The 25,768-nt window shown below is 40.6% G+C and overlaps 3 protein-coding genes across 4 annotated transcripts; 1 reads left to right on the plus strand and 2 right to left on the minus strand.

Annotated features, from left to right (window-relative positions):
* The first annotated feature begins 8,136 nt into the window (after positions 1-8,136).
* Positions 8,137-12,760, plus strand: LOC127782269 (uncharacterized). Of its 2 annotated transcripts, none has more exons than XM_052309398.1 (6): positions 8,137-8,410; positions 10,060-10,388; positions 10,661-10,748; positions 10,843-11,084; positions 11,162-11,552; positions 12,222-12,760. In XM_052309398.1, the coding sequence occupies exons 2-6, from the start codon at positions 10,110-10,112 to the stop codon at positions 12,236-12,238; spliced, it is 1,017 nt and encodes a 338-aa protein (XP_052165358.1). In that variant the 5' UTR covers positions 8,137-8,410; positions 10,060-10,109; the 3' UTR covers positions 12,239-12,760. The 2 variants fall into 2 exon arrangements, with proteins under 2 accessions (XP_052165358.1, XP_052165359.1); XM_052309399.1 differs by having other exon boundaries at positions 10,063-10,388.
* A 759-nt stretch (positions 12,761-13,519) lies between these two features.
* On the minus strand, positions 13,520-15,613 carry LOC127782270 (uncharacterized). The gene is made up of 3 exons (XM_052309400.1): positions 14,889-15,613; positions 14,537-14,783; positions 13,520-14,074 (listed from the first exon to the last, which is right to left on the minus strand). The coding sequence occupies exons 1-3, from the start codon at positions 15,399-15,401 to the stop codon at positions 13,680-13,682; spliced, it is 1,155 nt and encodes a 384-aa protein (XP_052165360.1). The 5' UTR covers positions 15,402-15,613; the 3' UTR covers positions 13,520-13,679.
* A 3,706-nt stretch (positions 15,614-19,319) lies between these two features.
* On the minus strand, positions 19,320-22,150 carry LOC127781188 (bidirectional sugar transporter SWEET11). Its single transcript, XM_052308107.1, has 5 exons — positions 21,936-22,150; positions 20,860-20,896; positions 20,389-20,761; positions 20,177-20,296; positions 19,320-20,077 (listed from the first exon to the last, which is right to left on the minus strand). The coding sequence occupies exons 1-5, from the start codon at positions 21,991-21,993 to the stop codon at positions 19,742-19,744; spliced, it is 924 nt and encodes a 307-aa protein (XP_052164067.1). The 5' UTR covers positions 21,994-22,150; the 3' UTR covers positions 19,320-19,741.
* Between the last annotated feature and the right edge of the window lie 3,618 nt (positions 22,151-25,768).

Below are 25,768 nucleotides of genomic sequence, written 5' to 3' on the forward strand. Positions count from 1 at the left end.
TCAGCAAGGTTCTTCTGCCTGTCCATTGGAGCTTAATTTGCTAGCTAACTAATAACTATAGCTAATAGCTAGGCGCTGGCTAACTCGATCGAAAAGAGCTGCTTATCCCACAGCTTGTCTGCAGGTTGCGATGACCTATATTTATAGTCAGTGTACATCGATCATTGAATTGATCTTAATTTGTTCATGCTTACCTTTAATTTGCTTCTGACTTGCTGCATTATATATAATCCAGGTCTTGAGATGACCAGATCAGTGCGGCGCATGGATGTGTCAAAAGAGATCACTGAACAAGTATAGTACATGCACGTGAACTAGCTAGCTACTGTAAAATGGATCGGAGTACATTGCGACAGAGAGCACATACGTACTGTGAAACAAATTAAACATCATAATCTAATTCTTGCACTTAAATGTCCAAATGCTAGTTTCTCGCAATCTCTGGTTGTAGCAGAAAGAGCCTTAATTTTGGATCTTAAGAGCTGCTATTACTTGATGACGAGAAGTCTCTGTACTTTAATTAGACGTGCATCCAACCAAAGAGTGCCTCCATGCTGGTTCTCATTTCGGTTTAGAAGAAAACGGAGACGGCCCAGCAAACCAAAACGACCCATCTGTGAGCATTTAATTTGCATGTGTACGCCTTACGCATTTCTTCGCTAAAAAAATAGTTAAAATTTTTCGGGCTTGGTTTTGTATATATATCTCTCTCCCTGCCCAAGCTCGTCCAATAACTATCGTGGGCCTTTTTTTTTCGGCCAGACTTCTTCGGGCCCCGGGGAGGCAAGCCTAGGGACAATGCATATTTATAAATGAACAATAATCCAAATGATTTAAGTTATTTATATATATTATTATACGGTTGGTCAGTGTTGGAGAAATTTATTACTTCTTTCCAAAACAAATTAACCAAATATAAAATGTTTAAATTCATAATAATATTATGATGTATCGCATCTCATATTTAATTGGTTTATTGTAAGATAGAGGGAATACTATTAGGTACGCTTGATCATGTGGTGTGTGCCTTGCATTCATATGAATACTACTCTCTCCGTCCCTTAATATAAGAGATTTTGACATTTTACTTACACTGTTTGACTACTCGTCTTATTCAAAAAATTTGTGCAAATATAAAAAGCGAAAAATTGTGCTTAAAGTACTTTGGATAATAAAATAAGTCACAAATAAAATAAATAATAATTTCAATTTTTTTTGAATAGGACGAATGGTCAAACAGTGCAAGCAAAATATCAAAATCCCTTATATTAAGGAACGGAGAGAGTAGTATTCATATCAAATGGACCAAACAGAGGCAGCTGATAGATATAGGGATATGCTACACAAAGGCAAGCTCAATGTTTGTGTGGTGTGATGTAATCTTAGGAGTGAGCCCATGAATAGTGGGATAATGTTAAAGTAATTCGCACAATGCTATTGCTATGGCTAGGATTTAAGTAACCATAAGATAGGGCCACATGAGATAGAAAAAAAAATACTTCAGCTCTTGTTTATGAGGTGAATGAGAGAGATAAAAATATTTTAATTTTGTTTGTGATAGACCTTAAGTATAATGTGCACCCTAAACTAATGCTACTTACCACAATATATATGACTTATTTTATAAGTGTAATATTATTTTAAGATTATATTTTTCATAAATTATTATTGTTGCGCTAACGCCATATCGATCAAAAAAAGTGAGCAGAGGGGAATATATCACGGGTATGATTTTGACTGCTAGCTGCTGCTGTATGTATGATAGGCACAAAGCTGGTTGGCCATGCATGTACTGCGTTTGCGTGGTCCATTTGACCAGATCAACGTGAGCCAAAGCTTAAGTGCGGTATCTCCAATAGGGAAGTTTTTTTTGCTAGTATCATAACACTTATCGTTGTGCTAAAACTGAAATCAAACTTTGTACAGCTTTAACTATGAACAAAATTTAAAATATTTATTTTAGAAGCATGGAAACTATATGTATATATTAATATTGAAATATACTTTAATAAAATCATACATTCATGATATTTATTTAAATATTGTAATAGAAAATAGTGATAAAGTTGCTTCTTAAGATTGTGTCCCTTGTTCAAAACAACAAGCATATTTTTAAATGGTACTACCTCCGTCCCATATAAATTATAATTCTAGATGGTTGCATATATTAAGGATTGAGAAAAAAAACTATGATCGATGCTCCTTATTAAATGTTCTATATATAGATTAAAGTGGAGGGGTAGTTGAGGGTAAAATAGAGACAAATTTGAATGAGAATTGATTAATGAGACCATTAATACTATATTGTGACAATTATTTTGGGACAAATTTAAATCCTAGAAATACAATTATTATAGGACAGAGATAGTAACTAGCACTCTTTTTAAAACTAATTAATATGGGTGTTAAATGCTGCGTGCATCTTGGAATGCGTTATATATATAGGAGTATACTACTAGTAGCTTGTGTGCCTATAATAAATATAATCGTATGTCATATTTAACCATATTAATTGTGATATATATTATCACGATTGCATGCATGGTCAATATAATTCTTTTATTTATTAATTAATGTAAGAGTTTCTAGCATTTAGAGTAAACGCGATGTTACTTTTATTTTACTATGTTTATAATATATATAGTCCAGTATATATATGTGATACATTGGTTGACAAACTTAGTATTACTTAAAAAAGATGACATCAATAGCAGTTTATTTCACGTACGGTAGATCAATGCGGCGTACGTTGCTAGACAAAACTAGTGCGTAAAAAGTTTCGAGCACACGCAGTCATAATAATGCAGTAATGCAGATGACCAAGGTGAATGGGGTAGTGCATGCATATATACACTTGGTCAACTCTGTCGTATACAGTAGTAGACATGTAAAGTACTAAACTTTATTCGGTCTCGTCATCGATATATCGTCATACTACTTTACTGTAGTTCATCAGCTCTGCATTTGCATATGCATGCAGATATGATTCGACGACCAAAATTAATTAAGGCTGTGTTTAGATCCAAAGTTTGGATCCAAACTTCAGTCATTTTCTATCACATCAACCTGTTATACACACACAACTTTTCAGTCACATCATCTCCAATTTCAACCAAAATTCAAACTTTGCGCTGAACTAAACATAGCCTAAGGTGATATCAACCACACGACGAAGACGCGCGATATGAAGCGGTCCTTGTTGGGATAAGACGTACTACGAGCGATCCTTTTGGACCTCATGGTCAGTACTCCGCATATCCGTACTGACGATTATATTGCTGGATGGAGCGGCTTGTTGCATTTCATTTCCAGTAGATATAGATTAATTGTTTATTTCTTTATTTTTTTTCTTAAAATTCCAGTTAATTAGATTGCACAGATGGTTTTATATATGATCTTCATTTTGGACGTCAACGAAATTACAGGAGAGTGAATTGTGTTAGCCTAGATAAAGTATGGTTGGGCTAGTTTGCCCATATAAATATAGTTTCGGTTTGGTCCACTATGAACTCTGCTGGTCTACCTACCCCACCACCACCACCCTTTTCTCTCCCTTGGTGAATAATCCAACTTTTTTTTTTCGCGAAATACATTACAGACGGAGACACTCATATATACAAAAGTGCGCATGTACCCTATATATCTCTATGAAATATACAAAAATGCCAATAAGGAGTACATGACATAAAAATTGCAAATTAGCTCCATCAGCATAGACTACGACCTTCTTTTTTGAAAGTCATGGGGATACGCAAATGCAAAGCATTCGAGTAGCTAGTTATCTACTTCCTCCTTCCCTAAATGTTTAACACCGTTGACTTTTTTAAACATGTTTGACCGTTCGTATTATTCAAAAGCTTTTATGAAATATGTAAAACTATATGTATACATAAAAATATATTTAACAGTGAATCAAATGATAGAAAAAGAATTAATAATTACTTAAATTTTTTGAATAAGACGAACGGTCAAACATGTTTAAAAAAGTCAACGGCGTTAAACATTTAGGGATGGAGGGAGTAATATAGAATTTGGACGGAGGACACATAAACTACTACCTCTCTGCAAATATACCTTCGAAACTTACTTCCATCTTCACACGAAAGGCAGATACACAAGTATCTGGAACATATTAGCAACTTGGATCGGCTGCGAGGAGGGACTTCTGAAAGGCTACAAATACGGTGCACAAGTACGTGGAGTGCCCACCTAAAGGTCCTGTCTAGACCTATGATGGTGAGGCGAAGACTGAGGCACAGTTACACGCTGTTCTATTGTGAGCACGAATGGGATGATGTTGCGTGCCGGGCGGCTGGCCTGGGTCGCTGTGTGTCAACCTCGGACGACCCAATAGATAGTGGAACCCGATTAGAGCAAAGATAATAGTGAGATATGCTTATTTGGAGGAGAGAGAAAAAAAAGGTGTTGGCTCTCATATAAGAGCTAGCATTGCACATGCTCCAAGACAAATACATTAAATGTATAAATGAGAGAAAGAGATAGGAGAAGAAAAATCAAAGATAATCTTAGAGCTAGCTCTGCACGTGCTGTTTTTCGGAAAAACCCCTTTATTTTTTATCTTTATAGCGCTACCTCTAGAAGCGGAATTTTCTTTTCTTCGCATTGTATTTCTGTGAAATAGGAGGGCTTTTTCAGAACAAACACAACAGGGTGTTGTCCAGTCCGAGGACATATGCGATATTTTGTGCAAATACGAGGAGTTTTTTTTTTTTGCAAAATAGCCTTTTAATGAAACCGGCTCCAACCCACGGTGCAGACCCATAGCGCCTAAAATTGCGTTTGGCCGGTTACCGCCTACAAGCGGTTACTCGTGCGCACGCGAGGAGCCAACTACAGCAAATGGGCGACGTGTAAATTTACGGGATAGCTAAAAAATAAAAAACATGAGAAAAAGGGTACGGTTAGGCTGGTTATTGATTGATGATACCCCATCTACCATGGGGCATAGAGAGAGACAACCAAGCAAGTGGTTGTGCCGGCTCAGGTACGCACGGAGGCCAGCATTGAGACCTCATACATCTACAACAGTTGGTATATATAAGCAGTAAATGGAAATACATTGAAATCCCTAAGTTAAGGAGCTGCAAAGACAGATGAAGTAGCACTGCAAAACAAATGTCCCTCTTAGGAGGATGAAATGGACTACATAAACACGAGTTTCTTAGTGCCCATATATATCAACCACAAAGTTCTATAATTGAGCATAGCTGCCCCTGATTTTAGATATGCAGACCACAGTGAATGATTTTCTTACAAGTTCCAAGCTAAGATCATTCTACAGTTAAACTCATGATCTCACCATAATACGCTGGGTTTTCTCTGGGTTGACAAATACACTGATTATATTCATAAAAATCATTAAGCAGTGCAATACTACCTACATGACTCAGCGACACACAGAAGGCAACGACGGACGAAGTTATGGCAGAAACACTCTTAATTTTGTAAGTGTTTTTGTATTTGGAAGATCAACAAATCTTCTTTTGGATAGGGAAGGTCAACAAATCATTTGCTCAAGCTTAATGTTCTCGCAATATCTTCTCATTGTAAGTGATAAAACGAAACCTGTTAGAAACTTCCGTTTGAAAGAACATGTTATTGACCCTAAGGAAAGAATGTGGTATTGAAGCATTCCAATCAACACAATAAGTTATTAAACAGTTGCTATGATCACAAAAATGTTCGTTCTTTTAGAAATCAAGGTACAAAGGAAAATATCTGGTTTCATGTTGGAGACATCGCAGCATCTGATTCATATTCATGCGGATAAATCAGTTATCACATCTTCTGATTATGTAGAGCTTGTTTTTATACACTCAACAAGCTGCAACCAAATGTCAGTTCGACCAAAGTGTTCTGCTCACATTTCCTAATTAAGTATGTCCCTGTTTCAGCTAATATATAAAAGAGCACTCTATAAAGCAACCAATCTCATCCTCAGTTTTTGTGATTTCTGAAATTTGCTTCTTTCCTCTAAGAAGCGGCTAAGTTCAATCCCTAAGATTGAACCAGATTATCAAATGAGAGGCACGCCAAGATGTGTTAGCTGCTCGATCTACACGGTTTCTCTAGAATTTATGTTAGCCGTACAAAAGAAAATTAACCAGTTGTATTATCACTATGTAATTAAGTACACCTCTGAAAACCTGGCGAATTTTGTTTCACATTTACCTGCCCCTGCAGAGAATTGTGGTGTTGAGATTGCTTGAAGTAGGTCGAGGTAAGTAATTATCTGAAACATGAATAATAGCACGTACAGTTTTGCATCAATTTAGGGTTGAATTAACATTACGATCAAGAGCAGGTGGCGGAAGTAGGGCCACCAGGGGCGTAACCGCCACTCTGTGCTGCAAGGACGGAGCGACGTACGCATGGCGAGATGAGGCGAGGTGGTTGGCAAAGAAGACGCGGCGTTGATTGAACCGCTCCTTCCCGGCCGTCCAAGTGGTGAAAGGCGGACGGCGGAGGTCGGCGCGAGGACCAGCAGATTCAAGTGCAGGTTTAGCATCGACGGCAGATCAACCGGTGGCCGGCAATTGAGCGGGGGGCGGGAGTGGAGGCAATCCAGCCGGGTTCACTCGACGATAATGACTTGAAGCCGGCGACGGCGCGGTGGAAGAGCCGTTAGCGAGGGAAGAGAGGATGTGGCGCTGCGGGTGGGGGGCGCGGTGGCACGATGGTCGGCGAATCGCGGGCATTGGCGGGTTGGAGATTGGTGGCGGCGATTATGGAGTCGGACTCGGGAGGGGAAGGGGAACCTGCGGGGTAGGAAGAGGTTGGAGGTGGGATGAATCTCAAGCATTGGATTTAATATGGACAATTTGAACCATTGAGTGATGGATGAAAGAATGAGTGAAAGATAGATAGGCATAGAGAAAATTCCTATATACCCTTGAAAATTTACTCAATCCCTTTAATACCCCTGAATTCGACCTTATCCCTTATATACCCCTAAGTTTTCATTTGTGATCTTCTCTATACCCATCTCCGTTAGTTGACCGTTAAATATTTTAAAATAACTATATTACCCATCCTATACATATGTGGTACCTACCCAATAAATTTTCATATGAAAAAATTAACTTATACAAAATACAAGCAATATAATCATTTGATGCCCAACTTAAAAAATAAAACTTATTATTTTTTATTTTTTTAAAAAAAATATGATTAAATCCATACATTAGTTTCACCAGAAAATTAAGAGCAAAAACTAAATGTTATTTAGGTTTAAATTTTTGGGAAGATATACGAAATTCATCAAATTTGATCTGAAATTTATTTAAAAATTTTAAATTTGTTTTCTAATTTGTGATAAACTAATTACATCCCCTTTTTTTTCACAACGAATCTTTTTTCACTAAATATTTGTTGAAAAGTAATTTTCAAATTTTATGCAGAACTTTTTTTACAATAAATCTTTTTTATTTTCATGAAATAATGTTTTGTTTTTAAAAATTCATAACAAATATTTAGTAACTTATTCCTTATTGGTTTTCACAACTCAAATAATTTACACATAAAATATTTCTAGCTTTTAACAATATACCAAGGATAATAAAGTAATTTCTTCAATAACTAACGGTCAAACTAATGGTCAACTAACGGAATGGGTATTTAAGGGATGCAAATAAAAACTCAGGGGTATATAAGAGATCAAACAAATTTATGGGGCGTAGAAGGGATTGGGTGAAATTACAGGGGCATGTAGGTAATTGGCCCATAGGCATATGCTTGTGGTTATAGGGCTTGTTTGGTTCTTTACCCTACCAATTCATTGGTAGTGCCAAAGTCTAGGAAAATTTTGGTACTACCAAAATATTGGTAGGGTAAAATTATTTAGCTAACATTTGGATTGCTACCAATTTAAAGCCAAATTCTTATAGCATAGTGAAGAAACTTCTAGAATATGACCAAATATTTTAGGGGCACTACCAAATATTTGGTCTCAATCCAAACTAACACACAAACTATTCAATTTGCCAATAAATTGGTAGGGTATGTTTTTGGCATCAAACCAAAACGGCCCATAGATTTGTCAAGGTCTAAGATATAGAATAAGTTTAGTAAAAGGGGTAAAGTGTAAAAATTCCTGCCACCCCAATCACCCCAATCCTTCTCCCGGCCGTACACCATTTCGTTCCGACGCGAGTAATTCCTCCCCACGGGCGGCGACTAGGGCGGCTAGGGTTCGTCGGGCGCCGCCGTGCCGGAGATCGCCTCTCGCCGCCGACACCCGGATCTCCGCCGCCGCCGGTCGCCCCAGGTTATCCCGCTCCCGCAGTCACCATCCCGTCTTCTCCGCCAGTCGCCTCACGCCCGGCCTGGACGCCCCGGAATCCATCGTCGGTCTCGCCCCGCCGACTGCCGTTGACGCCACTGGCTGAAGGTAATAAGCCGCTCACCTCTCCCTCTCCCCCTCCCCCTGCGAGCTCATGGATTTAATCCATTCGCTCGTGCGTGTTCTCCGTACTTGGGTGAACTAAACCTAGTTCGTGTTCTCCCTACTTAGGTGGAGTAAAATAGTTGAACGTTTGTTCTCTGTACAACAACTGTCACCTATCTTCTCATTTAGGAGCTTCGATTTATCCTAGAACGAACGGAACCAGTGGTTTTGGATGAGTTCAGTACTGTGGTACTCTTGTTCTCGTGGACGATTTAGAGGAGCCACTCCTGTTGAGAAGAATTATATTTCATAGTTCCCCGATGGTAATGAATCACTAGAGCCCGTATTTTGCTAGTATATATTGATTAACTTCCACAAATGTGAAGGATAATCATGGTGCATAGTTTTTGTATGTCAAGTTTTCTCAATCAGGTGGCAGCTATATTGCTTGCTAGTAAAAATGTTGTGCCGATTGGTTGTTTTTAAAGGCGATACGCAGATTGGTTGCTTTTCTTAGATGAAATTCTGATTGGTTGCTAGACAAGCAGTTTGCCCTTCAAATGCTATGGCCCACCTGCAAACGCCCTAGAGTGCTTTGGTGCTCTAATCTAAATGACCTAGGAAAGGATTAGGATGCTGTTGCTTAAGTTGTTTGGGCTGCAATGGATACAAGTTAGTTAGGGCTGGAAATGATGATCTCCATTTTCAGAACATATAAGGCGGGGAATGGGCCTTGGCCTGTCACCAGGCCTTCAAATGGAGAATAGACAAACTATGTCGACTTATTAGTTGTGTTTTCTCTTGCTCTTCTTTTGTCTGTAAGTGTTGGGTGTTCTATTTGTTTTTATATGGAATTAATTGCACGCAAAAAACCGAGTGCTCACTTCTGCAACGTTCTAATGGTTTTGCATGAGTTCAGTACTGTGTTATTCTTCTTGTTCTCGTTGATTTAGAGAAGCCACTCTTATTGAGAAAAATTATGTTTCATGTTCCTGGATATGGTAATGAATCACTGGAGACTATATTTTGCTAGTCTGTATTGATTAACTTCTACAAATGTAAAGTAGACTGATTTTTGTATGACAGGTTCTCTCAATAAGGTTGCAGCTGTACTGTTTGCTAGTAAAAGTGTTGCGCTGATTGGTTGTTTCTAAAGGCAAAATGCAGATTGGTTGCTTTTTTTAGATGAAATTATGATTGGTTGCTAGACAAGTGGTTTGCCCTTCAAATGCTATGACACACCTGCAAACACCCTCTAGGCTTTGATGCTTTAATTCAAATGCCCTATGAAAGGATTAGGCATATAGGATGCTGTTCCTTGAAGTGGGTGGGCTGTAATGGACACGACAAGTTAGTTAGGGCTGGAAAATGATGATGTCCATTCTCAGAAAATATAACGCTGGGAATGGGCCTTGGCTTGTCACCGGGCCTGCAAATAGAGAATAGACAAAATATGTTGACTTACTGGTTGTGTTTTCCCCTGCGTTTCTTTTGACTGTAACTGTTGGGAGTTCTATTTGTCTTTATACTGAATAAATTGCTCATAAAAACTGATTGCTCACTGCTCCAGCTGTGACCTGCTTTTCTTAAGTTCTTTCCCCGTCTAGCTTTTTATGTGAAGTTGAACTAACTTTTTATGTGATTTTGGACAGTAGGGATACTTTAAGAGGCTTTTGGGAACAGGAACAGTCTGAGTTAAGAAATGTCTTCTGGGAAGGGGAAGCGGAAGATGGAAGAAGAGGGAGTGCCTCTGCAGGGAGATCTAGACCCTGATAATGATCCCATGAAATATGCTTTGTCTGCTCCCAGGGTACAGATTATTCCCGGGCTGTGGCGCCGAATTGTCAGACGACGGAGAAGCAAGAATGATGCCAAGCCCTGGGCATGTCCCTGTGGATATGTAAATAAACCTATCCAGCATCTGTTTTTTGATCTCCCTCGATTTAAGTGTGGAAGTAGAGAATGCAAGGAAATGATCCCGGTATGGATTTACTCTTTAAAGTTTGAATTCTGCATGCCTAGAAGACTATTCCCTCTGTTCCAAAATATAAAGATTTCTAGGTTGCTTAAAAAATACTAAGGTTAGGTCAAAATATTCTTTTTAGTCACTTCAGTTGTCAATTTTTGAATTTTGAAATGGTTAGATTCCCTTTGCAAGCTTCTGATTGGCTTTGAATGCTAGAAATCCTTATATTTTGGAATGGAGGTAATAGATGCTTATTGTAAGATTGACCATTATGTTTTAATCTGTAGGATGACTATGAATTTAAGTTCTCACTTGTTGATATTGAAGCGAACGGTGTTTGTCTTCTCAATAAAGTGAAAGACCAAGATTCCAGACGTACGCATATTTCTTACCCACTTTCTTTGTCTAATATTGAAATGGCTATGTCTGTTTTCTTCTGTCGTCTCATTAATATTTTTTGTATTTTCAGCACACTGCATGGCATATGCCTCTGCAGTGAATGCTGATATAACAAGTAAGGTCACAAGCGTACTTTTAGGAGAAGCAATTCGTGATGCAAAATCTGAAATATGCATGAGAACTTTCTTGCAAAAATTGAAGCTAAAGAAGCAATTGCCAAGGAGTTTGGATATGAATACATATGATGATCTTGGCATAAAAGATTTGTGGAAAATTATTTCGATCTTAGAGAAAGATGGAGTTGAGACAGTGGTATGTTTTCCAACGCTTAAAGTTCTTAATTTTTTCTTTTTATGAATTTTCTTATAATAACTCCTTTTGTTTTATAGGATGGTTCACACAAAGCCAGGATATCAGGGATTACTCATGTTCCACTGGATTTCCCAGTGATATGCAAAGAGATTGCGGAAGGACACCCACTATTGGCCATCATAAGAACAGGAAAAGGATTTGATGACTTGCAATATAATCAGATTTATAAACCACCAAAAGTATCGAGAATTGTGGATGGTAAATCTGCGGGGCTTCATTGTATTTCACTTGTTGGAGGTGCCATGCGCAAAGGTAGAAAAATGCATTTTAAGTTTGTCAATACACATGGGGAGGAGTTCTGCAAACTCAGAAGCTTAAACAGAGATGATGGAATAAAGGGTGGATTAGGAAATGTCATTGCTGAAGGGATACTAAGGAGACCTGTCAAGTTTCTCCGGGAGGGACGAGGTAGTGTGTAATCTGGAATCCCATTCTGATTTGAAATTGCTTGCCACCTTTGGAAGAATTTTTTTGTACAATTTTGTGTTTCTTTAATTATCAGTTCTCGTTTGCTTGCTAGCAACTATTATTTGGAGAGCTTGTCAATGAAATGTTAAATAGGTATAAATTGCAGTACATTACTTGTAGGGCACACATGCTTGTAGCTATTAGTGATAGCATATTATGGGGCACAGATAGATGTAATGCACTATTTGCATATCTGTGTAATGGATAATCCTATTCTTAATTTCAAACTTGGTTGATCATTGATAGAACAAGTTAACAACTAATTTAATCAAAAAGTCCAGGCTGGGTCTACTAATTTTTATAATCAACCAATATAAGGCCATAATCTTAATGTAGTTCAATAGTTAATTTACAATTTGTTCATTTCAGTCTTATTTTGCACGCCTCTTGTGCATTCTTTGTTACTACTTTATTTGAAGGGTGCTCGTGCTCTTTTGTAATACATTAAACTGGTTGAAATCCCAATCTCTTCCCAATCATAGGTACCGCCCATGTTCTCAGAGAAATGCATTCATGCAATCAACTTTTGTTTGTTTATGTGCAGCAAATTTACATAAACAACATTTCATTGTTAGTTTCTATTGTTTGTAAAGAGTATTCTTTCTGCAGAGGTTTTGAAGCAGTAGAAGTAAGGCTTGTTCCAGGATGTAATTACTCACCCAGCCACAAAGGGAAGTAGGGGGCAGTTCTGGTGTTCGATGTTCCAGCGACCAAATCACGATGGATGTATGGTTAACCTGCTATGACAGCCATGAACTCGTTAATTGGTGTATGTAGCTAGCACTTCTCATTATCTTTTTTGCCTACTCTTCTTCTTGGGCATGCATTGTCCCTATGATTACCTGTGATTCGTCTCTGCGGATGGCGCATTGAGATTTCAAATCTCGGGACGTACAACAGATCTAGTAATAGTTTGTTTGCTGTGCTGGTTCGTTAAACATATACTGGAGCTCCCAGAATCACTGGACATACCAGGCTTCATTTAGAGTGTGTAGTCTCCAACTGTAATACTTTCCTGTGGTTAGTGTTGTTTCTCTACATGATGATAGCCTGAACAAGGATACATTCCTCAGTTCCATGGGTGGGTGGATGGTCGACACGTTTTCCATCTCGGCAACAAAAGGTGTCTTTTTTTTTTTTGCGGGGAACAAAAGGTGTCTTTTGACTGAGTTTTGACATATTTGAATGGGGAAACTCTTTTCATCGTTAGGTTCTGTTTGGTTAATCCAGGGAAGAGAGTGATTAGAGGGTATCACCTCAGAAACTAAGGGGATATCCATTTTTACATTATTATTTTTTTTAAAAAAAATATTACAATAACATGTCAGACCACCCAATCAATCGATTTTGTTAGAAGACTGCTAACCAGATTCACAATTACACAAATTAAATCAACACGCAGGACCAACGATGAACAAATACCAATCCACCTCTTATCACTAAACCATGAGCTGCAGAAGAAGATTTTGGTTCCATACCTTCTGACAGAGTGAAGCACGTCAACCTGCCTCTTAGCCGTTGCACCCATTGATCTTCCCTTCGTCGTCGAGTCACCTTCCTCCAGCTCCAGGTCCTCTGGCTTGGCTCAGAGATTGATGCGATGTGCTGCATGTGCATATTCTTCTTGGGTTCGCAGACTTCGGCTTGGCTCAGGAATGAACTGAAACAACTTCTTGGATTATGCTGACCACTTCTGCAATCTACCACATGCTCCAGCAAAGGCATTGCTGGGCACTTCCTTCAGGCTCCGCTGCAGACTCCGCAGAAGAGATTGCATAGGTAGCACATTGGCATTGAGCAGCCAAGGAAGTAATGCCTGCTTCCTTTTATGTATGGCATTGGTTACGAAGAAAACCAGAGGGAGTATCAATTACATAAAACATAAATAAAAGACACTCATATAGGCATTACATAAGTTTGCAGACTAGCTGCAAAGCGATTAGCATTGCACATTAAAATGGATCTGGTCTTTTAAGTGTGCACATGAATATATAACATAACAGCATAGACAAATAAATTTCACCATCATATAACTGATTAACATAGCCTACCAAATAAGATTGCAATTTAGCACTGGGGAACAAGATGCCCTTGACAATCTTGCAAAACATCCTCTGTGATTTCCGCCAACAGATCTGGCTCACAGGACATGTCAGAGACTTTCATTCTCTCGCACTCGGCAATGTCTCTGTGAAGCTCTTCAAGAGCTTCATCATCCTCCCTAACTAAGTTGTTCAAGCCAAGAGCGAAGTCATAGTCCTTAGAAGGATCAAAATAGATACTGTCATCCTCACATAAACCCACAAACTCAATAGCCATCTTCTCAGAGATAATAAGTCCTTTACTGTCAATTTCCTGTTTCCCACAAGACATTTCCTCGAAGTCTGTTTCATGCCCTCGGTATGTTCCAATAGCTGGATGCACAATCTTAGTTCCTTTGCACTCACAATGAAAGCACCTACCTGTTCTCGAAAGAATAAAGAACGCTCAGCAGCAAGCCAGAAAGAAAAAGATCAAAATTAACTTTTTAATCATTACACAAATTAAACTTCAGATGCATGAATAATTTTGGCTACACAGAAGCTGTCCAAGGATTAGTAGTAGCTAGTAACTTCAGATGCATGAATAATTTTGGCTACAGAGAAGCTGTCCAAGGATTAGTAGTACCTAGTGCTGGAGCTGCAAACCAACAACTAGGAGGGTTCATCAGGAATGGAAGGTTCCTTCTCATTTTTATTTGTGGGTTCTAGGTGAGCTAAAAAGAATGGGAACCAGGGGAAATACTCAAATTAACAAAGTGAAGCTAATGTCCAAGTATATGGACAATGCAGATCGTGGCACATCAAAGTAACAATGTCAATGGTATCTTACAACTCGAGGAAATACGACTCATATTTAACTGTAGTGCAAGTGCAAAATCATACCAGAATCTGTAGGCGACTCTAGTTCAGCGCAGCATGAAAATAGTGTACCAATATCTTCTTCACCATTGCTGCACTCCAGGAAGAAAAGACTAGGAGCAGTGTTATCACGCTGTGAACCCTTTGGTCTTGCCAGAAAATTCACATGAGCATATGGAAATCCTTTGCGATTCCAAAAGTAACCATATCTGCCATTCTCAGGTACATCAAAATTTGTACCGCAGATGACATGAAGTTCATACTCGGTTCCCTAAAACAAGACAGACAGCTCAGTAAAGATATTTACGAGATTTAGTATTAATATTTGCTATAATAAAAACAAAAGAATTGGAAGACGAGTACATGAGCTACCCACCTTTTCTTTTGCATATCTCTTCAATGCAGCTTTCACCTTTCTGCGGATGAAATATTGATTAGCCATGAAATTTTGCTGGCTGCGTTTGACCAATTCGTCAGCTCTGGGAACCAATTCAGGAACTGATGGCACAGATTTGGCAGGGTATGATTTCTGTGAAAAATATCTTGAAATGAGCTCCACCTCACTGGAAGTGAGTGTGTGGCTAACCGCTAGCGATGGCTTGTCAATGGGCAACAGCATTGGATGGGTTGACACAGCGAATTCAGCTTGAGCATCAGGACGAGGATGCCATGCCGCGTCTGCTGCTGCCTTGTAAGCATCCTCATGAGAGCAGGATATATCATGATCGCACATTGCTCTAAAAGTGACTTGTTCAAGGTTAGCATTGGAGTGGAAAAGGTACATCATGGCATCGTGTTCAGATAATGCAGGGAAGAGGTTGTGGAGGAAAGCAAGAAGGCCGTTGAGGGAGCGGCACTCAATGCGCACGAGACTGTTGGTGCAGATCATGTCCAGCTTAAGCTCCTCATGTGGAGGGAATGTGGTGTCGTACCAGATGGTGTTGAGGATGATGTTGGAGACAGGGTCATTAGCAGGACCAAAGCAGTGGCCTGCCTTGAGGAGGCTATGGTGATAGCGTCTGCGCAAATCATCCCTGGGAAGCCGCGCGATCGCTTTGAGGTACAACACATGGATTTTCTCCAGGAGAAGAGTTCTCAGAGTATCTGTGAATTCATGGGGGAACTTGTTCAAGCGCTGATTCCTTTGATGTAGTGATTCAAGCGAAGAGCCGCCTGCCGGACAGGTTTCGGGAAGTCGGGTGGCTCCTTGAGAGGTTCCTGGAGAAATTCGTGGAGGCGATGGATGGCATCAAGAGACAGGTAGCATCCATCGGTGAGAATCTGCGAGGAGGGCTGATCTCCAAGACGCGAAGCTAGCGAGAATGATCTGGCTGCAAATGCTGGCGGGTCTGGGTGCGAGGCGGAGATGGCAGCGCAGCGGAGGGCAACCTCTGTGGTTGGGGAGGAGATCGGGAACAGCCTGCCTCCAATTCCCCGAGTGTACTCGATGAGGTGGACGGCGGCGAGCAGGTCGGCCTTGGTGAGCAGGAGGTAGTGCAAGGCCTCCGAGACGGGGAGGTGGCGGAAGTAGCAGATGAGGAAGGTGACGAGGCCCTCGAGAGAGCGCTGCGCGACGGGGACGTTCCTCCTCCGCTCCGGCGAGGTCTCGCACCGCCCCATCCTCGGAGGAAGGCAGCGGATGCAGCTGGCATCCGCGGCGATCCCGGACAAAATTGCCTCGTCTCTCCCCCTCTTCCTCTTCCTCGACTTCCCATCCTCCTCTTCCTCCTCCGACGCCGTGCAGTCGGGCAGGAGGGGTTCGGAGACGGAGTTGACGATGATGTTGGAGATAGGATCCATGAGGCCGAAGCAGACGCCGGCGTCTCCTCCACCGGGAGCCGGCCGAGCGCAGCCTTGTAGTACCCATGGATGTGCCCGAGCAGCTCCGACAGCACAACACCCCGCTCCTTCACCGGCGAGGGCTGGTTGGCATCGGAGCTATCGCTGCCGCCCCTGCCTGTCGCCGGCGACGAGGGGGTGGATCCGGAGCTGCCGGCCCTTCGCTGCCGCCCTTCGCTGTCGCCGACATCAGGGCAGGGATTCCACCGGGGCGGCGCCGCCGCGCGGTCCCTCCCTCTCTCTCCCCCTTCTCCTTCCTAGGGTTTGGGTGAGCGTTTCTTTCTTCCTTTCCGCGAAAAAAAAGAGAGTAAATTTCACGAAACTACACGTTTTTATAGTCCAAGTTACAGAAAACCACACACACTTTAACATTTGGCACTTAATTACATATATTTTGGTAGTTTCATTTCACAAAACCACACTATCAATGAATAGATTCACCCGCGAGATGACGTGACTGTTTCACCTAGGATGAGGACATGGCATCCTATTACCAGCCATCGCACAAAATTAATAGGATGCCACGTCCTCATCCTTGATGGAACAACCACGTTATCTCATGGGTGAATCCATTCATCGATAGTGTGGTTTTGTGAAACTAAACTACCAAAATATATGTACTTAAATGCCAAGTGTCAAAATATATGTATTTTTCTGCAACTTGAACCATAAAACATGTAGTTTTGTGAAATTTACTTAAAAGAAAAGGGCAATAATACTCCTACAGATTACTGTTACGTACTATAATATCGTTCGTTTATTTGGGGAGATCCGCGTAATGTTACTAACATCCGATTTGTTTCAGCTTCACGTTATTGTAATCTAAATTTTTGAGTTGGATTTCTATAAAGTATAAACTGAATGGATTATAATAAGCTAGAGTACATTTAGATGTGACTTGTTTAATCAATTAAACAAATAGAAAAACAAATTAGAATCTCCCTTCCCTGTCCTTGGGCCATCTTCGGCCCATCCTCCCCTGCAAGTCCGTCCTTCCTCCCCGCTCAACCCGTTTTCTCCTCTTTCTCTTCCCGCGGGCCGAAGTTCACTGCTCCTCCTCCTCTTTCTCTCTCAGGCCTGCCTTCCCTTCCGGCCTAGCCCGCCAGTCGGCCTGCTCGCTCCCTCCCTTCTCGGAAGTTCACAACACCTCCCTCACTCTCTCCCCCCTTGCTGACAGGTGGGACCAGAGGCCCCACCTATCATCTTCATCCGCTTCCTACGGACGGAGCCGAAAATCGTCGACCCCGCCCACGTCGCCGCCTCCTTGCGCGTCACCTCGCTCCCACATGTAACCAACAAGATAGACAATAGTAAAAGTTAGAAGATGATAGCCGATCAACAAACATGGCGATGTTGCATTGTACTCCCTCCATCCCTAAATGTTTAACGCCGTTGACTTTTTTAAACATGTTTGACCATTTGCCTTATTCAAAAAATTTAAGCAATTATTAATTATTTTCCTACCATTTGATTCATTGTTAAATATACTTTTATATATACATATAATTTTACATATTTCACAAAAGTTTTTAAATAAGATGAATGGTCAAACATGTTTAAAAAAGTCAACGGCGTCAAACATTTAGGGATGGAGGGAGTATCAGGCTATCAGCCAATGCACGCGTGAATTGGCTATATGTGAATAAGATTATGCTGATAGACTAGATTTAGATTAAATAGAGAGTGAAGTGCACGGACGGCCGTTAAACTTGTACGGATGTATCGTGTAGGTCCCTAATTTCTCAGAATGTATTTTTTGGAAGAAAGGAAATCATAATGGTGATATGTTGGGTCGAGGCATGAACAAAAAAACCCCATACCGAACCTGGCCGTCGGCAACTTGTATATTCATCCAGTGATATATTGCACATTAATATATCTTATTAGTTTTTATAAAAAAATCATAAGATCTGCAAGTTTCTTATTACTAGGAGACTACTAGTTGATGAGGGGATGGAATTGCATGGCATCTGTTTCTTGCAGGTGGCAACGGAATTGAATGCTTATGCACGGCCCAACTAGCGCACATTCAATTCCGGCCCAAGCATACGCACAGCTGATCTCTCTCGTGTCTTCCCCGATGACGGCGCGGCGGTTGGCGGCGGCCGGCAGTAGCAGTAGCCGCACACATTCACACACTACTCTGCTACACTACAGTGGCATCCATCGCATCGCATCGCTTCGAGATGGAGATCGATAGAGATGTCTCCCCGGCCCACCATCCAACTCCAATTAAGTTCCCAACACCACGCATGCAAATGCTCTGGCCCGCCGCCCAATCAACGGACGAAAGGTCATTCTCCTCCTTCGATCCATCCATCTGCCAATTCACTAACCCAAACCTATCACCATCATCAGTTCATCACCGATCGAGATCATCGATGATCGTTTCTGCGGCAGCAGCATCTCTGCCCCCTTCTATCGCCTGCAAAAGACAACACACACAATGTCACACTACCTGCTAATTGCTACTCCAACTCTGCCTACGTCATTTTGATTCCAACATGCATCATGTCCTATGGCCCATTGTCTGCCCTGTTCAAACACATTTGTATTAATCAAAATTTCGGACTGAAATTTCCAAAATTCCAGTCATTTCGGAACCTCCCAATACGATATCATTTCGGCCGAATTTTTTATTTTTTTAATTTTTCTTGAATTTTGGTAATATTTGTTTAAATTTTACTAATTTATATAATTTCAAAAATTTCACCATATCAGCACTCTCCGATACAAATACCGAAAACAAAAGATTGAACCATGATTAGTCCTCTGTCACCCACGATTTTTCATAGAAATTTTACATAAATTTAGGGCTTAAGTAGCTGATAGAGCTATATATAAATTAATATATAATCCTAGACTGAACATCAACATGGATTCTGATGAGTAGTATAGTAGTTACTAGTCACTAATTATCAAAAGAACAGTTTAATTAATTAATGATTAAAGAACAAGTATCAGAGTATAGTAACTACTAATAATACCTGTCACAATCTTCCATTGATTTCTGAGTTGTAAGTACAAAGAGATGAGATTGCAACACGGTAAGTAGAGCACACACACATGCATGCGTACTAGCTAGTAGACTACTAGTAGATCGCCTTTTTCTTATTACACCAACCAGCAAACTACGTCGAGATCACTCACTCACTCACTCACTCAAAGCTGACTGACTGACTGACTGACTGACTGAACAAGATAATTAATTTAAGTAAGTTAACTAGCTGCTAATGACACACTCTTACCACATTGTAATCCAATAATTAACCAACTAATTAAAGTTCGGTAGTAATCCACACTGCTAAATTCTGGCCGTCATCGATCCGGCCATCGTCGTCGTCTTCTTCATCAGTAGCGAGAATCTGTCGTCGTCGAGATCAGTCGTCGTCACACGGCGGCGGTGATCTCGATCACCTCCGGCTTGTTCTGCAGCAGCTCCTTGTCGGCGGCGGCGGCGGCGGCGACGCCGTCGGCCGCCTGCTCGGCGGCCACCACCTCGACCTTGTGCACGCCGAGGATCGGGATGGGGCTCACGGACAGGATGGTGAAGGCGTGCGTGCCGGCGGGGAGCTCGATCACCCTCTGCGTGGCGGCGGCGGCGGCGGAGATCGGGGACATGGAGTCGGACGTCGTCGGCAGCACGGCCGTGTTCCTCGGCTTCCGGTACCAGAAGTAGAGCCCCATCTGCACGCAGCTGAAGAAGAAGCCGCCCACGTTCGGGTACTGCATCCAAGATCGCACCAAGAAATGAAAGTCAGCTCAAAACAATTCACAACAATGGCGTCGTCGAGCAGCTCTATCAATGGCGGCAGCTGAGCTCACCATGACGTAGGGGTCCTTGGTGAAGAGGCCGTAGCAGAACCACGCGACGGCGCTGAGCGTGAGGCAGACGGAGAGCCCGATCGGCATGAACTCGACGCTCTTGGTCTTGATCACCTTGAACTGCAAGCATCATCATCATCAACAGAAATGCTCAGCTACATAATGCAATTGATGTCAGTGAAATGTAGGGGGGGTAGAGAGCTTAAGCTTACGATGATGGAGAGAGGGGCGACGAAGACGGCCATGGAGAAGGCGAGGCAGACGCTGCCGAGGAACTTGACCTGGTGGGGCTTGGGGACGAGGTAGAGGGTGGTGACGACGATGAGGGCGAAGGCGGCGACGTCGAGGAGGAGGAAGAAGGCGAGGGTGCGGAGCCTGGCGCGGCGCGGCGCGTAGACGAGGTAGAGGACGATGTAGGCCGCCTCGACGCCGCAGCCGAAGGCGTTGATGGTCAGCAGCGGCCTCGAGTTGGTCTTCACCAGCGCGTAGAAGATCCACAGCACCGAGCTGAAGAGCGCCACCACGTACGGCACCGAGCTGTACCCTCCCGTCGACTTCTTCTTGTACACCTGCAAGAACGTCGCCCTGCAATTTTTCAGAGATATAAATTCCAGTTCGTCGTCAGAGATATTCAGATGTTTCTCTCGAGATTTTGATGGTGACAGTAGGAATGGAGTACTCACACTGGTGCAAGGAACACCAGGAAGGAGATGATGTTTCCTGCAAAAGAAACAAGACAGAAAACGACATCGTTAATTAATATATGATCAGTGGAGTAACATTCTTTCAGAGTTTCAGCTGGTTCACACGGATGCAGATATGTTAGCTAGGTTAGGATAAAATAAAATAAAATTTTAGTTTGCATATATATACACTGTCAGTAAGATAGTAATGTTCTTTCAGAGTTTCAGAGATGTTAGCTAGGTTAGGATCGAGAATTGAAACTGGTTGATGGGTCATTAATTGGTCATTTTTGTTTACTGACAAAAATCAAATCAGTTTGTTACCACCTAGCTAGCTCTGCTTTTGTTTAGTGACAGCGACGAAGAGGTGCAGATGCACGCCTCCCTCACTGCTCAACCGATCTCCATTTCAAGAAATCGGAATTAAATTAGCAGAAGCTAATCTGGGAGCTAGCTTAGGTAGAGTACTAGAGTGCATGCATGTTGAGAAAGTTGGCAATACTAATTAATGACCTATGTGTGGAATTCCTAGCTGAAACAAACCCTGCTTAATTTGATGCAATTATGCAGCTAGATAGTATATGTGTTTATGTTTGTGTGGCCAGAAACTGGGCATGTGTTGAGGCAAAAAGGTGAAGAGAGAAAAAGTGCTAGGTCTTTTGAAGTGAGATTCCTGCTCCATGCATGAGCTGAAGCTAAGGGAAGTGACTTGTGCCCATCACTTGTAAACAAGAAAAAAGCAGATCAATGGAGACAGAAAGCTCAAGAACACAAGGACATAAAAAAAAAGGAGAAGATTTTTTAACAACATTGCCCTGCTGCACTGTGTGAACTGCTGAACAGATATGCATTCCTAGAAGCATCAAAAGCGTGTGTGTGCTGTGCACAATGCAATGGTGCAGACAACAACTAGTGTATGGAGAAATTAAACAGCAATTAACCTGAATTTGATCATTAGCATATGAAAACTAAAATGATCTTCAGTTGCATTTGTCCATGGATGATCATGGCTGTGAAGATGATGATGATGATGATGAAATTAAGTTTGAGCATTATGCATTGGTTGCATGCTTTACCTGCAACACCGGAGAGGGTGACCGCCGGGTTAGCCATGGACAAGAAACCTCCTGCCATTGCTACTGGTGATGAAGGTTATTAACTAACTCTAAGGTGTTAATCAGTGAGAAGGTTAGGAAGAGGAGAGGAGACACCAGCTAGAAACTAGCCAGAAATCCCTTCCAACTTCCTGACACAAGAGATGCTAGCTAGAGAGGAAGGCTTAAGTGCTACTACAACTGCATGTGTGGTTTGGCCTTGGCCATGGCTCAGTGTTTATATAGTTGGAGACCCTCCACTTTTGGTGGTGTACAGTAGGGGGAGATGCATATCTAACCTTTGCTTTTTTTTTTCTTGTGCTTGATATTTCTTTTTCACTCTGATATATCATTTATATGAATTTTCTTTTTCTACCTCTAGATCTGTCCCTCTCTCCACTACTCTGAATATGTGTCATATGAATGCATAACTGAGGGGCAATATGACACGTATGACCACTCAGTGTGTCTGTTGCCATTTGGAGAGCTGGAGCTCTCATATAGGTTTCTTTTACTTGTTACAATAGTTGAAATGTTATTGAAAATTTTCTTGATTTGTGTAGTTTTATTTGTAGAAGGATGTACAACCATGGACAATGATGCAACTTAATTAGTAACATGTTGGGTGATCCATCAATCGACTTCTATCGTCAGAAAAGAATTGCAGAGTAGTTCGTGTGCAATCAAGTGACTAAGCTCAAATCGAACAAAGAGTTAATTCACACACTGTTCAAGAATGAATTGAGTGCAATAACACTGATAATACAATCAGCACATTTATCAAAGAACATGAAAATAACAGAGCAGAGGGAAGTCATCAAATAAATCTCATGAAAAGAACAGACGAAGAAGGGAACATATGAAAGAGAAGGGTAGTCCCTTTCACCATGAACAAAGTGCTTTGGTGTTCAAAAGAGAGAAAAAAAAAGAGCTTCTAACAATTGCAGCATTAATTTCTTTGTATCAGCATCTGTTGTACCACTAACACCAACATGCCAAGATGTTTTGCACAATTCACTCTGCAGGTTTCCAAAGCTAGCAAAAGTGACGGAATCTTCATTAAGAACCTTAACTAATTTCTTGTCTAGCTAATTAAACCATAATATGCCTATTCTTAGAGAGAGGTAACTTGAAGAAAGGGATCTGTCAGTTTGTTGCCGCAACATTAACTCTGCTTGTTAGATCGATCTTAATTAGGTTACTGACCAGAAGCATTCACCTTTTCCTGAAGTTATGGAATGCTGATCAATGGAATTAATTCCAAAAGCTAGCAAACAGTTTGTTAGCAACAGGTTATTTGGCGAGTAATTAATTCCAAAAAGCTAACCATGTTTCATCATAAGTCAGTTCTGTTCTCCCTCTTCATTCTCTCTCTTTTAAATTACTAAAATATCTAACTAAAGTAATTTTATAGTCCTCGAGAAGCTAGTACTAAAAGTTAATATATTTTCTAGTGTAAAATTTCATAACTCTCACTACCTCACATATCAGGAGGTACCAAAATTTACACTAAAAGATTTGGTACCTGATCGTAAAATTTCTGATCTAATTCGCATTGTTAAGAGAATTGCATATCCTATCTTACTATAAAGATAACCCGCTAATCCTAAAGCTCAACATGCAAACCTGCCACTTCATCGTCCACTAGCAATAGTTACATACAAAACTTATGTAAGCATGCAACATCATCTGTAATTCATTGAATTCTACAAATCAACATCCAATCATCTTCCTTCACATTATTTTTCACAATACTTTTAACATATCCATCATTTTTATAATAATTAACATATATTCATCCATATAATCAAAGTGCGGGATATCATATTTGATCTACAATCTCATACAGAGTCTACTAAATTTATTTCTCTCTGAACATAGTTTGACAACCAGTTTTATTTGTTGTTAAAAGCTAATATAATTTTTACTTTTATCTTGATTATTAAAAAAATAGTCACTTAGTAATTTCTGCAGCAAAGCGCAGGGAATCACATAGTTAGCTAATGTTGCAAGTGCCCTATGAAAATATTTGTCAACAAATCCAAATGTTTGCTGAAAACGGGCATGCAAAAAAAAATCGATAATGCCGTCGTACTAGTTTATACAAGCCAAAAAATTCACCTCCAACTAATCATTTCATATTCCCAAGTGTTTACGCCATGCATATCTGTAACAAAGAAATTTCACAAGATTCAGTAAAAGTTCAACAGTATCCCTCCCTACTGACCCCACTATCTTGAAGGTGGCATTGCTATAGAAAAGAAAAATCAAAATCCCATTTCGCTTCCTTGTTTTGGGGCTGAGAATATCATTCCTCGTATCCTAAAAAGATGAATGTCATTCGCAAAGAAGATCTTTGATGCAAAGAGAAAATTGATACAGTGAAAAGTGTAAGAAAAGTTGCCCATATATATGTGTGTTCTAAGTATATGAACAGTTTAGCCGACAAGAGCAAAGATTTATATATGTATTGACTACTGGTGGGGTAAACTTGAACACAGAATACATCAGCTTCTTCCATGAACACTGAAAAGTGCTTCATCAATAACAGTACTGCACATTCTGTCCTCCACTGAGCTAAGACCAGAGCTCCGATTGGAGGAGGAAATATACATAGTGGAATCGTACATAAGTACAAATTATCTGTTGAAACCGTGTGAATTAGCAGTATTAATTAGCTACCTAGGAATTAGCGGTATTATTAATTTGTAATCAAAGTTAGTATATAGTACTTTCTTGTTTGAACAATGTAGCTGCAATGATTGTAAATTATTCAGTGTATTTACTAGCAGGAATTTGCTGCTTAATTTCAAGAAGATACTGGATGTGATTACTATATGTGTTAATAGGGATTTTACTTCTGCTTTTTGCATATTCCCCCAAAATTAAAAGGGATTTTACTTATATAGATATTAGAGAAAAGTCTGTCCTGAAAGTCTTGTCTATTTGATTGGAAATCGACGTTGGAGAGGTAGGTGTTTGAAAATTCAGAGGTTGTTATACCTTTCCCTGGAAAAAAAAACTTTCAGAAATTCAGAGGTTGTTCTGCAAGCCTTCATATCGATCATTTGTCTCTGACCCCAGCAGAGATTTCATGCCAAGAGACAAGCTAACTTTTCACAAAAGAAAAAAGGGGCCAAGAAAATAAGTTATTATGTCTTCCTCTTTTTCTTCCCAAGGGACTTGGAATGCAGAGTTTGGGTCCCTTGAGGAATCAGGATTTCAGGTCATACCACCTGCAAAAGTGCGTCACATTATTGTCATGCTTTCTTAGTTTTTTTTTTTCTTGGCATGGATGATTCATACTTTCTGGGCATATCGACATAATTCATGTCTTATATATCTATATAGGTCATGCAAAATGGAACTCATATAAATGTAGAGAAAAGATGCAGACGAAATAAGCAGGATGTATTTTTCCAAAAAGAAATGCAAGGAAAACAGCTAACAAGTGCATGCAATTTAACACATAGTTTTCTTATACACAACAAGCATGCTAAAATTGTAAGTGAATGGCAATCTTAGCACATTTGCACTTGTTCAACTAGGACAGTTTATGCCCACAGAAATGCATACTACAATAGTACTAGTACTAGTACTACTACTATGTATGTTCCATAAACCAGCTATAGCCCAAGAGAGTAGATTTGCTTATAACTTACAAGAGTTTATGTGGATATGTAGCTGGCCTCCAATTCACCTGTTTGCAAAACTTGGTATATGAATGCAACACTTATCAATAAATGTAATGACACCTCAATATTCTCCATCAACTCCACTATGCAATAAAAATTCAGTCACCCAGTTACAGAAAA

Source organism: Oryza glaberrima, chromosome 8, assembly GCF_000147395.1.
Source record: "Oryza glaberrima chromosome 8, OglaRS2, whole genome shotgun sequence".
Classification (NCBI taxonomy): domain Eukaryota; kingdom Viridiplantae; phylum Streptophyta; class Magnoliopsida; order Poales; family Poaceae; genus Oryza; species Oryza glaberrima.

Coding starts and splice junctions, on each gene's coding strand:
- LOC127782269 (XM_052309398.1), top strand. CDS start 10,110: ATGTCTTCTGGGAAGGGGAAGCGGAAGATGGAAGAAGAGGGAGTGCCT. Junction 10,749..10,842: donor GAAAGACCAAGATTCCAGAC/GTACGCATATTT, acceptor TTGTATTTTCAG/CACACTGCATGGCATATGCC. Junction 11,085..11,161: donor AAGATGGAGTTGAGACAGTG/GTATGTTTTCCA, acceptor TTTGTTTTATAG/GATGGTTCACACAAAGCCAG.
- LOC127782270 (XM_052309400.1), bottom strand. CDS start 15,401: ATGATCTGCACCAACAGTCTCGTGCGCATTGAGTGCCGCTCCCTCAAC. Junction 14,784..14,888: donor AGAGATATGCAAAAGAAAAG/GTGGGTAGCTCA, acceptor GTCTTGTTTTAG/GGAACCGAGTATGAACTTCA. Junction 14,075..14,536: donor AGAGTCGCCTACAGATTCTG/GTATGATTTTGC, acceptor TTTCGAGAACAG/GTAGGTGCTTTCATTGTGAG.
- LOC127781188 (XM_052308107.1), bottom strand. CDS start 21,993: ATGGCAGGAGGTTTCTTGTCCATGGCTAACCCGGCGGTCACCCTCTCC. Junction 20,897..21,935: donor CACCCTCTCCGGTGTTGCAG/GTAAAGCATGCA, acceptor TTTCTTTTGCAG/GAAACATCATCTCCTTCCTG. Junction 20,297..20,388: donor TCGCCCCTCTCTCCATCATC/GTAAGCTTAAGC, acceptor TGATGCTTGCAG/TTCAAGGTGATCAAGACCAA.